Source organism: Sapajus apella, unplaced genomic scaffold (assembly GCF_009761245.1).
Source record: "Sapajus apella isolate SASKATOON/1434 unplaced genomic scaffold, GSC_monkey_1.0 scaffold3, whole genome shotgun sequence".
In the NCBI taxonomy this organism is placed as follows: Eukaryota; Metazoa; Chordata; class Mammalia; order Primates; family Cebidae; genus Sapajus; species Sapajus apella.
In genome coordinates, this window is record NW_022436943.1 from 36,917,625 (window position 1) to 36,934,212 (window position 16,588).

Below are 16,588 nucleotides of genomic sequence, written 5' to 3' on the forward strand. Positions count from 1 at the left end.
TAGTGCAATGGCGCGATCTCGGCTCACCGCAACCTCCGCCTCCTGGGTTCAGGCAATTCTCCTGCCTCAGCCTCCGGGGTAGCTGGGATTACAGGCACACGCCACCATGCCCAGCTAATTTTTTGTATTTTTAGTAGAGACGAGGTTTCACCATGTTGACCAGGATGGTCTCGATCTCTTGACCTCGTGATCCACCCGCCTCGGCCTCCCAAAGTGCTGGGATTACAGGCTTGAGCCACCGCGCCCGGCCCGATATTTTTCTTTCTGCACACAATTGCTGCATTTTCTAACTCAAAGAATAAATATCCTTATTGGGAAAATGTAATAAAATGGAATGTATAAAATTTGACCTATACTAGATAGTGTTAGAGGACACTATGAGCCCTTCTATGTAAAATTATATATAAAGAAATGAAAAACATTTCATTTCTTAAATATCTCAATACCTTCTCAGTACCTTTGTGGTGAGGAAAAGACCTGTGCTATGTGTCTCACAGTAAGTATGCATTTAAGAATACCAAAAAGAAAAAAAAAAAATAGCTTTCAAAGGAGTTAGTATTTTTTAAATTATTAAAAGTCAGAATTTTGTTGAATTCCCTTATTATACATTTCTTTTAAATTGCACATGGGTGGAGGGAAACCATAATTTTATATGAATTATGGCTTCTAAAGTTCTGAAATAAGGCATACTAGGGAATACAATAATCATACACAATAAATCATAAACAGTTAGTGAACAAGAACAAAAGCTGAGGAACAATGGAGAAAAATGACACTGTATCATATTCTCTCAGTGTATTTATGTGATTTTAGAATTAATTTCTTGCTTTCTTATAATTGGCTTGCACTGGCTTAGCTGCCATAAGAGGGCTGCTCACCTTATCTGTTAAGGATGAATAATCAATATGGTAGACTCCAGCCACTTGTGGGTTTTAATCATTTGAAATTAGCTAGTATAACTGAGAAACTGAATGTTTAATTTTATTTAATTATAATTAATCTTAATTTTAATTTAGAAACATGTAGTGCAAAATATTTTTCCATTACACACAACTTTATTGTGTTGTGGGCTACATTTTGTTTTAACCGTTGCATCATATAAGATGTAGTTGTAGTGAAGATTTGGGAACATACATTCTTTCTAGTACTATATACTGATATAACATTAAATGTATTTGGTTGAATATTATGTGAGAGCAATAGTTACAGTGATACAGAAGTAAATCATAATTGCTAACAAAGTAAAACATTTATTATATTAATTATGGGTTTTCTTCTAGTCTATAGAAAAAACTATTCCCAATGAAAAAAATCAATAAGCAATATGAGATGTGCTATCAGCATAATGCCCTAGAATTTCAACACTTAATATATAAAATAGAATGTAAAATATATTAGTAATATTTTATATAGATTATATGTTGAAATGTTAATATTTTGGCCATATTGGTTAAATATAATCACAATTAATTTTTCCTGTTTCTTTTTACTTTTTACATGGCTACAAGAAAAATTAAACATTTATATATATGTTATATCCTTTTTGGCTGGTGCTGTGCAAAGGAGTCTAGAACTGTGTGGAGGTTAACCAGAAGGTGAGGGATACCAAAATTCTCCCCAGGAATAATAAAAGGGGACACTTCATATTACTCTGAAGCTGTGCTGCCATGAGAACAACTTTTATGTTACTGACATTGGGAGGAATAGATTAAATACAAGAATTTTAGACCTAGAAAGAACTCACAGTCCTGAGATATTAAGTAATCCATCGAAGTTCACAGACTGAAGACTGTATTAAGATTTACTAACCTCTAATCCAGTATCAAGTACTACATTTGAACCTACTATATATTTTAGAAAATATTATCTATATTATAACTGGATATTAATAGATTATCTCCTATTTATTATAGTTGGCATATTTAAGTTTATTCTATCATCAGCAGGAGTATGTGAACCAAACAAAATAGTTATGCTCTTTCCAGAACAATACTTGTATAAAGAAAAATTAATTCCTGGGAATCTATTTTACTCTACTTTTCTAGTCTTAGCTTCTATGGCCATTTCCTGCTACTAAAACATCTGCTTTGGAAAAGAGCAGCCATGCTGAAAACTAGAAAAGTAGTGTCCACCTGGAATCTGACAGAGAATATGATCAGATAATCTGGAGTCTCATATTAGTTATGAAAAATCTAAACAGTAATTGCTATATTTGCTGTAGGAAGGGGGGATATAATCCAATGAAATAAGGTTATGTTCTTGTTAGTTTAATAATATAATGTTTTGATTGAACCCTTTCAACAAACATGCACCGTGTATTATGAAATTATTACCTTTCCCAATACGGATCTTGTAATTCTTTCATTTCAAGCTGTTTTATAGCTACAGATTCCTTCTTTAGTTTTTCAATTAACAGTCAATAGTACTTGAACTAATAAAAGGTTAAATAAGCCTGTAACATCAGATGATATTATTATTTGTTTCACCAGTATACATACAGTAGTAATGGATATACTCTGCTGATATCTCACATGATTAATTTGTAATATATTTGTCTGTTAACTGTTTGACATACTTTAATGGGGATAATATTTATGATCATATCTATTACACAGATACCTGTAATTCAGTATTTTTAAAAAATCAACAAAATGACAAACAGGGACTTATATTAAGACTCAAAAAAGGTATCATGGAGTACAAGGTGGACCACTGACCATGTGCATACCAGAAGTAGATCCTTGTAAAATTCTCAGTTACAAGGAAGTAAAATCTCTAGTGAAACTAGCTAATATTCACTAGTTGGGTGTATCCTATCACTTTTAAGACTCATAGGCTATCAATTTTATCTAGAAGGTCTCTTGAAAAAGGAAGGAGGAGGCCAGGTGAGGTGCCTCATGCCTCTAATCCCAGCACTTTGGGACGCTGAGGTGGGTGGATCACTTGAGGTCAGGAGTTCCAGACCAGCCTGGTCAACATGGTGAAACTTTGCCTCTACTAAATTACAAAAAAATTAGCTGGGCGTGGTGGCAGGTGCCTGTAATCCCAGGTACTGGGGAGGCTGAGGCAGGAGAATCACTTGAAGCTGGGAGGCGGAGGTTGCAGTGAACCGAGATCATGCCACTGCACTCCAGCCTAGGAGACAGAATGAGACCCTGTCTCAAAAAAAAAACAAAAAACAAACAAAAAATCAGGAAGAGGTGATAGAGGTGATATAAGCCCTAAAAGTTTGAACACTTATCCCAAGAATATTTATCCTAAGAAAGTTGACTTTTATCCTAGAAGAGATTGACAAATTTTAAATATCCTATCATTAGCAGGAATGTGTGAATCAAACAAAAGAGTTATGCAAAATGATCTTTTATCAGTTTTATAGTTACCAAGAACTACAATTGAACCTACAAAAAATTTTAGAATACATTATCCATATTATAACTGGATATTGACAGATTGTCTCCTATTTATTGTAGCCGGTGTATTTAAAGATAGTAATCTAAATCAAATCATTTGCTAAGTTGTATCTGGAATTTTATAAATTCCATGAGATCATAACATGAAGCTATTATAATTTGTCTTTGACTTTGTAAGTATTCCAATAAGGGATAAGTTAATATACAAACAAACACATATTCACATGTATTGAACACTGTCTTAAAAATTAGCAAATGTAAGCATTAAAGTTTTGGTGTTTTTAAGAAAGAATTCATGATGTTTTATTTTTGATTATAAATCAGAGTCACTCCAATATCAATGCTATGAAGCTTAATCCAATTCCCTAGAAAAAAAATTGTATAAGGGATTCTCTATCTAATCTTCAAAATCCTGAATTCTGTTACTATTCATTAAGTATATTTCTTTTTTTTTTTTACACTTTCCTGCTGTACTTTTCACCAAAGTTCATTATTATCTGATTTTAAGTGATTCTTTTTATCAGAATCTAAATTTAATGTTTTCACAACTACCCTGTTTTCATGTATAATGTCCTCTAATAATTCTGGTAGTTTCAACGTTAATATATATTGTTAACTCCTAATCAGAAAAAGGATTATAAAACAGCTGGGAAAGATAAAGAAAATAATCAACATGACTCCTAAAATTATACTTTAATTCTAAAAACTTATTTTATACATTAAAACTGTATCCCAACTCTAAATACAGTTATATGACTTAATTTTTAATTCATGAATTTTAAAATGTTAAGAAAGATAAAATGTTTTACTAGAAATTGTTATACTACACTAGAGTTAAGCAAAAAAAATGTCACTAGCATTATGTTTCTGATGTAGAATACTGTGCTCAGTTTACAAGGGTATGTTTCACAGGAAAATTTTTATTTCAGGGAAATTTGAAGTAAAACAATATTTAGCCAGTTTTCTGTCAAATACACATACAACTAATGAACAGAATTTTGGGATGGGAGGTACATAAAAAGATTGCCAAATTTTAGAATTAGAATTATTTTGTTAAAAATGTAGTCAAATTTTCATGTTCAATATTGCAACAACTAAAATTCCCTCTTTACATTTATCAACTTTCCCAGTACTATTTACTTAGATCTCAAATTAAATTAATAAATTTTATTAAACAGAAAGAAAAACATATAATTTAAAATCACAATTAACATAATAAAAGGCCACAATCTTATACTGGCATGACTGTGAAATATTCATTTGTGTCATAGAATAAATGCTATCAGAAAGTTTTTAATAGTTGCTTTAGACACACCAATGATTGTTTAGATAGACCATTTTGATTATTAATGTTTGATTATTTTTCTGTTTGTGTAGACGTTGTACTAAAAACAAGATGACTCTCATAGACTGTCAGGTCCATAAAGCAAGAGGTAAAAATATTTTCTATGTTTTTGCTCCACAACAAAAATTGTTTTAAAAAAGGATTTCCATGTGTAAGTATTTATTTAGCATTGAAGTAAACTTGAAGAAAGATGATAATAATATCAAAATCAAATACAAAAAAAAGTACAAGATTAGAGATTATTCTCAAATATTACGTATCAGTGAAACTGAAAATTCTATTTGCTTAAAACTCAGTAAATAAAAATAGCTTGCTTACTTCATAAGTTTAAAATAATGGAATTGGCCTAAGTATGAAAGCATATTTGACATCAGGATATAAATATTTTATAAATTTTCCCATAGCATATATTTAATAAAAATGAAATAAAACTTACTATACTATGAAAAGATGTGTATTCATTGAATATTTCTGGAATTGCACTAACAAATTTCTATCTATTATCTTTACCAGAAAAGTAATCTACTCATCCATGTCTAATATGGTTTGGTTCTGTGTCCCCACTCAAATCTCATCTTGAATTGTAATCTGCACGTGTTGAGGGAAAGACCTGTAATCCCTATGTGTCAAGAGAGGGAAGTGATTGCAAAGGTGGTTTCCCCCATGCTGTTCTGGTGATAGTGAGTGAATTCTCAAGAGATCTGATGGTTTCATAAGTGGTTTTCTGCACTCACACATGCTCTCTCTTGCCTGCCACCATGTAAGACATACTTGCTTCCCCTTCGGGATGAGTATAAGTTTCCCAAGGCCTCCCATCCATGCAGAACTCCCCATCCATGCAGAACTTAAAGAAAAGTCAATGAAATCTCTTTTCTTTAAAAATCATCCAGTCTCTGGTGGTTCTTTATATCAGAGTGGGAACAGACTAATACAATGTCTAATATTCTTCTGATAATACAGTATGTCTAAATTGTCTGAATCAGGAGTTATTGGTCTTCTCTTTTCATGTCACACTCATCCACTGTATCCTCAGAATTATAAATATAACTCATATTGAGAATTATAAAATTAGAATGGAGATTCATGACTAGAATGTGGAATATAAATATTTTATAAATTTTATTAACAATGGATATGTGAAGGTACAAGAAGAAACAGAAACAAATATAGAAAAAATATATCATTAAACATATTATTGAAAACAAAGATCAGAATACTATCTCTCTTTATGGAAATTTGCTTTGATCCTGTGCTCTATTTTTAAGCCTGGACTATATTTATGATTTCAGAAAATCTGTTATAGAAAGGAAACTGCTTCTCAGTTTTACTTGCAAACTAGCCTATTTTAAAAATCAGTTCCAAGGAAAAGTGTTTTTCCCTTGAGAAACGTGGGCATCCTCATTTGTGATAGTGAGAAATATAAAGCCTAGTGTTTTATCATTTTAACTGTAGCTCCTGGCTTCAAATTTTATGTTTGATCACAATATTTAAATTATTCATTTTTCATAGTTAGAATGTGTGCTTTTTCATTTGTTCCATATGGTATCTCTTTCCACTGAAGACTCTTTATTTACTTCATGTCTTATTTTTACAATAAGAAGTCTTAATACCTTTTGATTTACAAAACAATAATATGTCTGGCTACTGTGAATCTGTTTGCTATAAGAAAAACCAAGGCTCAGAGATACCACTCATAAAGTGGTATCTTTATGATTCAACTCTAATCTTCTGACTCTGTTCTTTACTTAATATAATATTCTGCATCCCCAATAATCTTATTTACCTTTGTTTAGTAACTGTACATAGGAAATTATGTCAAAAACTTCCCAAATATAAAAAATGGACTATGCCAAAGTTATTGTTTTTGACTGAAACAATGGGCATCTAAAATGCCAGAAGGCTCTAATTGAGGTATATGAAAGAGCATTTTCAATGTGGGTTGAAAGTTTTTTCTTACAATAAAAGATGCCCAGTTGATCTCAAAATACATTTTTCTTACAATGAAAGATGCCCAGTTGATCTCAAAATGATAATAGCCTATTTAAGAATCTATGTAAACTATCATTATTATCAATTAAAATTTAAATATTGTGTGTTGTTATTAATATATCTTTATTTCTTGAAAAATACATTTCTATAAAATATTTGCCTGTATAAGAAGAATCCCATACAAAAATTTTTGGAAGAAAAGATAAAAATCAAATTGTGATTAAAATTTGAGGAATTTAGAAGCTTGAATCTGGAATATTAAATTACTCATATATTTATATATTTAAAATTGATTAAATACTGCAATTCCTAAAATTACATGATAAATACAGTTATATGAATGCCTAAAGCTATGGCATTTAAGATTGCACACTATAGAAAGAAAAATGTGGAATGTCAAATACATTTAAAAATGAAATGATGCTTAACACTTGAGTAACTGAGGCTTATAGAAAAAAAATAGTTTTAATTAAAATCTTCTGTAGGTAAGATTTTCTTTCTTAGACAATTGAGTGTCATCTGAAATTCCCCTTCCAATTTTAAAAAAAAGTAAATATGACTATGTACTCATAGAAATAGAAGAGAAATAGAGTTTAGTTTATACTAATGACCAAGTGACAAATATAGAGGTTTCAAAAAATAAATAAGAGGACTTCCACATACCACAATTAAAGAACAGTTTTACTGTTTATGTGAGAAGTTGCACAGTCCAAGTGCTCATTAGTAGAGGTTTAATGGAACTTGAATGGAGGAACAATATTTTAAAACAAAGACAAATATAATGAAATAATATTGAGGTGACTTTGTCAGGGGAAGAGTCAAAAACTAAATAACTTTTTTTTTTTAATCAAAGAGGTGACAGTAATAAAGTTCTCAAGTAAGAGATTTATATTATAGGTAAACTGGGGAGAAAAAAGATGTTTTACTTTAGATAGCAGTGGGCATATTTGATACAGGAGCTCAGAGAGAGAATGTATTTTATGTATCAAAGCCTTTCTATTTAAATCACATTTTTAGTACTTTTGAGTTGATATAGAACTATGTTTTTTAGTATGCTCTTCTCAGTCTCTACTTAATCTTATTTAAAATTATAATATCCAAAACATTCAGGAAGATAGCATATAACGTAACTTAAAGGTGAGTCTATTTGGGACAGCACATCAGTGTGTATCTATGTACCTACTCCATCAATTATGGAAAATACCATAAAAATAGCTAATGGCATCCAATGAACTCTTTAGTAGTTTGCAGTTAATTTTCATGGTATTTAATAAAGAACAGAGATTAAATAGAAATGTTATAAGGAAAATAATCAGTCTTTGAAAACCTGCAGAATCCTTAAAATACTAAATAATTATAGGTAAATCAATAATACTCAGTACTCAGTAAGTATATGAGTTATTAAGAAACTGAGCTGTATGGAGACTTAGTTTTGACTTCTGTATAATATATTACACAAAATTTTCAATCTTGAAATGGTTTTAATGTAAATAACACTAAAATGAAATAGCATAAAACAATGTAAAAAGCATCATTAGGATTTCATGATGGGGCATGTATTTCAGCATGTCAAAATTATGATTTTGTAGCCATTTATCTTACTATATATTTTTTTTAATTTAAATTTAATCATTATGATTTCAAGATTTATTTCTCAACTGAATGTATGCTATCTAGGTAGAATATTATTTGGAGATAATGCAATCAGTAAAAGTAAGCCTGGATTAGGAAAGTTTTAAAACAATAATATGCAAAGGCATATTTTTATATAATAAAACTTTCCCTTAAATTTATTATAAAATCAAAGCTTCAATTTTCTTAACCCATTCTATTTTCTCTGTATTATATGGATATAAATTCCCTCCCTTTTTTGAGTCCCTTTTCCTGCGGAAAATAGAAGTAAATTTTACCTCATAAAACATATCTTTTTCATTTTACTACAGCGATGCTACTTTTCAGTTTGGAAAACAGGTAATGCTTGAAAGCCACAATTCCAATCTTAAAAATACTGCGAAAGTCAATTAAAGACCAATGAGTAGCATATTGCATTGTCTAAGTAAGTAAACATGTCTACTGGTATCTTTGTGCCATTGTCTTATAGTGCAAAACAACTCTGTCTGAACATATCAGTTCCATGAAATCATATTGCACAAAACAAATGAAATATAATTTAATATTTCAGGTAGGAGATCTACTTTTTACTCCAGTTTCTACATATACATATAAAATAAATGCTACTTTATTTCTGTTTAGAGAAAGAACAGAAGCCTTTTGACCAGAAGATTCCATGAATCTAGTAGAAAAGATCCCATGAATCAAAGAAGATTGTTTTTTGAATTTCTACCATGCCATTAGCTTTAACTCATTGTAGAGAGAAATCAGAGCCATAGAATTATGAGAATGAAAACTCCACAAGAAAAAGGATAACCTAGAGATAAAGAGACTTCACAGTAATACCTTATTTTCAATAAAATATCTCTCTAATGTACATAAAAATTTTAGAAATTAAAATTGGGAACTGGATAAAATATTTTTACAAATTTCATAGTGACACTGGCTTAAACCTGCAAGATTCAAGTTGCCATGCCTAAAGAGCTATTTTAAAAAATATATGAAAATAAATTCTTCTATGAATATTTATTTTTCAATTCTAAAATTTAGTGTTTTATGATGGCTAATATTTTCTGAGAAATGTTAATGCATTGCATAGTTTTAAAAGCATATTTGCATTTATATTTCTATTCCAATTAACTACTTTAGAAATGAACATTACTATAAATTTTCTATAGTAGACTTTGTCTAAAATCTTGATTTTAAGTTACTTTCCTAAGGATTTTTCATTGCAGTGATACTCGGTACAGTATTATGAAAGTCAAATTACAAATCACATTAAGCTATTGCAGTTTTTGAGAGAAACCTTATTGATAGAACAGCTTCAGAGAGGTTACTGGTGTTCAAAATATAAACTAATTGTTAAATTTTGTATTCCAAAAAAAATATGATCTAATGCCATTTTGAGTACTAAATATAAGCTTCCTAAAGTCATCATATTAAATTTACAAAGTGCTTAGGACTGAAGACTACTAAAGGGGAAAGCATTAAATAAAAAATAAAGCACAGATAAATGGAAGAATGTGACTGTGGCAATGCTTACTATTCCCTAAAAAGTAGGCTATACACTACTGAAAATGAAATGAATTATTTATGTAAGTAGTCTGAGGATAAAGCACACTAAGCTCACATAGTATTACTGAACATTGTAGAAGCTAGATTTTCATTAGTACTCAATCTTCATACCAATCTTATTCCAAAGAGTTTTTCAAGTTAATGCATCAAATATGTCCTATGTCTTGAAAATTATTTTTGTTAACAAAATTGGTAGATAAAACTCCTAACAAGATTAATTAAACTAGCACCAACGAACACACTGCATACAGAAGTGAGTTTTAATTGATGAAGGGCCTACTTACAACTGAAGGTTTTCTACAGTGATTTGTGGTGCAACTTTGGCTAGTGTGTCCAATTGTCCAATTGCTGAAGCACTTTATTAAAGCAAAATATTGCATCTATTACATGCTACCTTTTAGAAATCATAATATTCATTATTTACTAAAAATCAACTAACTTTAATATTGTAGTTATGATCACATTATTGCCTCAGCAAGAGAACGACCATTTTTCCCTATACAAAAGTACCATTTCCAAATGTTAAAGATATTTTCCTATCAGAAAATGCAGTTGTGTACACCAAAATTATTTTACATATCAAAAGAGGCAGAGGTATTCCACAAATATACCTTGATAGGGAGCACTAAATCCACGATATCGATGATTGCTGTCTGTAACAAAATGCAGTCTGAGCCAGTTTTTGTTGCTGATAATTGGTGGTGGTATATTCATTCCAGATAACCTGAATTATGAAAGACAATAACAACAAAATTTAAAAAGCTTTTCAGCAGTAAACTTTTTCACAAAATTGGGACCAAACAAATGTCTACTTATATTCACGATTTTGCACTGTCAACTTTTTAAGTACAAATGAAATAGTTCTTTTATGAATAGAAATGTCAATCATAGAATAGTGTAATTCTGAACACATGGTGTTCCAATCAGATTGTGTATATTAATACAATCAATTGTAAAACTTTAACTGCACATGATTTTTGATTCATCCAAATTTATTTATTGCACAAATAATATGATTTATTGTATTGTTAATAATAAAGAAAACAGAGCTGATTGTGCCAGTCACCATGCTTCCCATGTATGTATTGATATAATAAAGTTACAAAAATCAAAAGACCTTAAACAAATTGATATCCTTATTTCCAGAGTAAGATTGTACAGTTATCTTCTTATACTCCCTCCTATCCACTTAATGTTTTTTCAATATTTCTCACTAAATGGCAAATTTCACAATTTCTTTTCATAGAACAAGCACGGATTTTATGCAATTTCATAATCTTATAAATGTTCAAGACTAGCTTTCATTATAATAAATAATTCTATAGTGTATTAGAGACCTGCACAAATGGATAGGCAGAAAAAAGATTGTATATATCCAAAGAAATATAATTGGATAGAGAGTCTTCACATATTTGGTTGCAAAAACACCATTTATATTATACTCAAAACAAGCATCTTAAAGCAAAATATGGGAACTATGCTCCAGATATTGGTCACAATTAATATATAAATTACCTCTCACTTTAAAATTTTTGACAATTTAAAGCAAAGCAGCTTTTCAGACATAATGCAATTAAAAAATACTGCCCTATTATAATTCCACCATATATCTAACCATTTAAATTTTAAGTGTTTGCTATAAGGTCAAAGTAAAAGAGCCTCAAAAGCAAGGCTGTTACATAATTACAAAGAGTTTCAAATTAATATTTCTTAATAACCAGAATATGATATATATTTCCTATTCTTCAAAGCTCACACTTCTCTTCTTCAGAAGTCAAAACAAACAGCTGATTTATTAGACTATGTCTGTGGGGGTGGGGGTGTCAGGAGGAATTACAAATCTTTTCTCACCTCTTGGCAATTAGTCATGCTAAGGGAAGAGTAAAAGGAGGATGGAAAATCTGTCCTTGAATATGTAATCAGTTTTAAGGTGTAGGTACAGGGATGTAAGGACCCTCTATCCAATACTCTTTCTTCTTTATCTCTGAAAACCCAAGTTTCCTAAGATGTGTGGGAGCTAGCCATCACTTTTTGTGGATGACCAACTGCCCATTAAAATATAAAATCACTTTTATTGTATCATTGTGCCTACTGGTGTATAGAATGTTGAATTCCAATATGAATACATTGGGATCTAGGCACTTATTTCTCATTTTTATTCTTGGATTGCAATGCATTTTCTGTAACGTTTCCCTATTAGTCATCTATTTTCTCTTTTCATAGTGTTGAATCTGTTTGTTGAGCTGGCTGATTTTTCTTCCAATCTGAATTTAGTTAATAAAAATATATAATATAACTGTATAATTTTAGATTCAAGTTTTAAAATCTGATTTCATTACTTTCAGAAAATATACAGGTTATGTTTACTCTTGTTGGTTGGTTGGCTTGGTTAAAATAGTAATTCAGTGAAAAATTATTTGGATTTGGTTCAATTACATTTTCAATTGAGTAGCATAGTTCATGCTAGATTTTGATTTACAACTTGATTTTTGTTCAATTCCCTGTTTTGATGAACATGAATATCCATTTGGGAAAGTATAATTATTTTTGACAGGTTGAACATATTTCCAGATACATGGAGGTGTTTAATACACTGAAGCACAGAGTTTGGAGACAGGCCCCTAAAAGACCCAGTAAATGAGAATCAACTCCACAAGGACATTAAGAAATGTGAGAAAGGAAGTAAAGATGAAATGGACAATAAAAATGATAAACTTTCCATCTTTTCCAGGGACATGAAAGGTCATTTCAGTAACAGAGTACAGGAAAGGCAAGTAATAGCTACTATGTAACTATAGTTTGCAACTTGAATTTACTTTCAGTAATCTAAGATAGTGGACCTGAAGAAAGCAGAGCTGCTGTAGCAAGAGGCAGAATGTGCATGAGGTGGAGCAAATAGTGGCAAATTAACAAGGGTGAAACTAAGAGAAATTCCTGACAGCCTCTGGTTCAGCATATGAAGCAGAACCTTAGATAAGCCAAGAAACTGAATTAGAAAGTACTTGCACCAGAGCATCCCTCTGCCAACAGAAAGAAATATACAGAATACATGATAAAGAATTCCATACAAAAATTTTTGGAAGAAAAGATAAAAATCAAATTGTGATTAAAATTTGAGGAATTTAGAAGCTTGAATCTCGAATATTAAAGAATTTCTGGAAATAAAGTTTCCATTGTTTTAATATGTTTTTCATTTCACCATAAAAATATCCATACTCATGATTATATGTCTTAAATTACTAAACTGGATTTTAGAATAATTATATCAAGAAAAGTATGGTAATAATACACATCAAAAATTTGTCACCTACTACTATACATCTTTGTAATAGAAAATTTAATCTCTTGGGTAATAAATAAATTGTAATGTAATTACTGAAAAATTATTAATGTCATCAAATTTCATTGCATGTTTAATGAAGAAATAAATGCTGACAATAATACAGAGGAACTTGCCATAATTAATATGTGCAAACAATATTTTGTTCTCCAATTTACTGCAGAAATCACTCAATAATAAATTGATATTTAAAAGCCTATGTAATTGTTTCCATTGTAATTAGTCCTTTAGCAAATATAATTATAATCCTTATGACATGATTTTAAGAATTGGTTAAACACAAGAAACTTGAGAGAACCACAGCCTTTTTGGTAAAGTTCCTAAAACTATTCTGAGCTTATTCCTTTGGCTTATGACTCTCCTGTCAGGTCCTCATTTCAGCCATATCTGGTTTTTTTGCTGTCTAAAATTTTGTCATCAACAGCTATCACTTTTGATAGCTCTGACATCTGTTTTTTAAAAATATTTCCAGAAAAAAATAGCCAAGCCAAGACTAAGCAAAAACAACAGATCTGGAGGAATCACACTACATGATTTCAAACTATATTATAAGGCTATTGTCACTAAAACACTGTGGTACTGGTATAAAAATAGGCATGTAGGCCAATGGAACAAAATAGAGAACCCAGAAATAAACCCAAATACTTACAGCCAACTGATCTTTGACAAAGCAAGCAAAAATATTTAGTGGAGAAAGGACACTCTTTTCAACAAATGGTGCTGGGATAACTGGCTAGCCACATAGAGGAGAATGACATTGGATCCTCATTTATCACCTTATAAAAAATCAACTCAAGAAGGATTAAGGACTTAAGACCTGAAACTATAAAAATTCCAGAAGACAACATTGGGAAAACTCTTCTAGGCATTGTCTTAGGCAAGGATTTCACGACCAAGAACCCAAAAGCAAATGGAATAAAAACAAATATAAATATCTGGGACCTAATTAAACTACAGAGCTTTCACATGACAAAAGGAACAGTCAGCAGAGTAAACAGATAACCCACAGAGTGACAGAAAATCTTCACAATTTATATATCTGATAAAGGACTATTATATAGAATTTACAACTAACTTAAACAAATCAGTAAGAAAACAACAAACAATCCCATCAAATAGCGGGCTAAGGACATGAGTAGACAACTCTCAAAAGCAGATATATAGATAGCCAACAGACGTATGAAGAAATGCTCAATAGCACTAATGATCAGGGAAATGCAAATCAAAACCACAATGTGATACCACCTTACTGCTGCAAAAATGGCCATAATTTAAAAAAAAATTAAAAAACAGTAGATGTTGGCATGGATGCGGTGATCAGGGAACACTTCTACACTGCTAATGGGAATGTAAACTAGTACAGCCACTATATAAAACCATGTGGAGATTCCTTAAAGAACCAAAAGTAAAACTACCATTTAATACAGTAATCTCTCTACTGGGTATCTACCCAGAGAAAAACAAGTCATTAGTTGAAAAAGACTTGCACATGCATGTTTACAGCAGCACAATTCACAATTTTAAAATTGTGAAAGCAATCCAAATGCCTATCAATCAACAAGCGAATAAAGAAACTGTGACATAGATAGATAGATAGATAGATAGATAATGGAATATTACTCAGCTATAAAAAGGAATGAATTAACAGCATTGCAGCGAACTGAATGAAATTAGAGACTATTATTCTAAGTGAAGTAACTCAGGGATAAAAAATCCAAACATCATATGTTCTCACTGATATGTGGGAACCAAGCTATGAGGATGTAAAGGCATAAAAATGATACAATGGACTTTTGGGACTTGGTGGAAAGAGTGAGAGCAGGGCAAGGGATACATGACTATAAATATGGTGCAGTGTGTACTTCTTGGGTGATGGGTGCACCAAAATATCATAAATCACCACTAAAGAACTTACTCATGTAAGCAAATAGCACCTGTACCCCAATAACTTATGAAATAAATAAATAAATAAATAAATAAATAAATAAATAAATGGAATAACAAAGCCTGAATGACAGGACATCTGTTTACAGCATGGTTTGCTAAATATTTTAAGCCCACATTTGAGACCTACTCCTCAGAATAAAAGATTTTATTAAAAACATTACTGCTCATTGACAATGCACCTGGTCAATGAAGAGCTGTGATGAAGATATACAAGGAAATGAATGTTGAGCCGTGGAATCAAGGAGGAATTTTGACTTTAAGCTATTATTATTTAATAGATATGTTTCATAAGACCATAGCTGACATAGATGGTGATTCCTCTGATGGATCTTGGCAAAGTAAATAGAAATCATCTTGGAATGATTCACCATTTTTTATGCCATCAAGAACATTCATGATCCATGAGAGGAGGTTAAAATATCCACATTAACAAGAGTGTGAAAAAAGCTGATTACAAACTAAAAGATTCAAGACTTCAATCAAAGAAGTAACTGCAGATATGGTAGAAAGAGCAAGAGAACTAGAATTAGAAGTGGAGACTAAATATGTAACTGAATTGCTTTAATCTCATAATTAAACTTGAATGGATGAGTAGTTGCTTCTTACAATGAGAAAATAAAGTGATTTCTTGAGATGGAAACTACTCCTATTGAAGATAGATTAAAATTGCTAATATGATAAAAAGGATTTAGAATATTACATAAACCTACCTCATAAAGCAAGAGAGAATACAAAAAGATTGGCTCTCATTTTGAAAGAAGTTTTTACTGTGGAGAAAATGCTACCAGACAGCACTGCATGCTAGAGAAATCTTTCGTGGAAGAAAAAGTCAATTGATACTGCAAATTTCACTCGTCTTAAGATTTTTCACAGCCATCCCAACTTTTAGCAACCACCACCCTGATAGTTCAGCAGCCATCAACATCAAGGCAAGACCTTACCCTACCAAAAAGATGATGACTCACTGAAGGCTCAGATGATCATTAGCATTTTTTATTGGCAAAGTATTTTAATTAAGGTATATACATCATTCTAGTAGACATAATCCTACTGAGTACTTAATAGACTACACTATATCATAAACATAACTTTTATATGCACTGGAAAACTGAAAAACTAGGATGGCCTGATTTATTGCAATATTAGTTCATTGTGGTGGTCTGGAACCAACTTCTCACTATCTCCAAAGTATGCCTGTATAGCCTTTTAAAAATTCAATTTGTAATTAAAAATTTCAAAAAATTTCCCGACTAAGATGTTTTTAATAGAGGATAATATTAAGTATATTTCTAAATAAATAAATAAATAAATAAAACAAATAAAAAATAAAATAATTTTATCTTCTTTTTTAAAGATACTAGAACAGGAGGA

General features: G+C 30.8%; 1 protein-coding gene across 6 annotated transcripts in view; it reads right to left on the reverse strand.

The window, feature by feature from the left end:
• The window catches only part of CSMD3 (CUB and Sushi multiple domains 3), a 1,239,477-nt gene that overhangs the window by 828,304 nt on the left and 394,585 nt on the right, over nt 1-16,588 (reverse strand). For all 6 annotated transcript variants that reach the window (XM_032246339.1, XM_032246357.1, XM_032246370.1 and 3 more), the window contains exon 6: nt 10,542-10,654. In XM_032246339.1, coding sequence (XP_032102230.1) covers nt 10,542-10,654 — 113 coding nt within the window. The remainder of the gene's footprint in view (nt 1-10,541; nt 10,655-16,588) is intronic.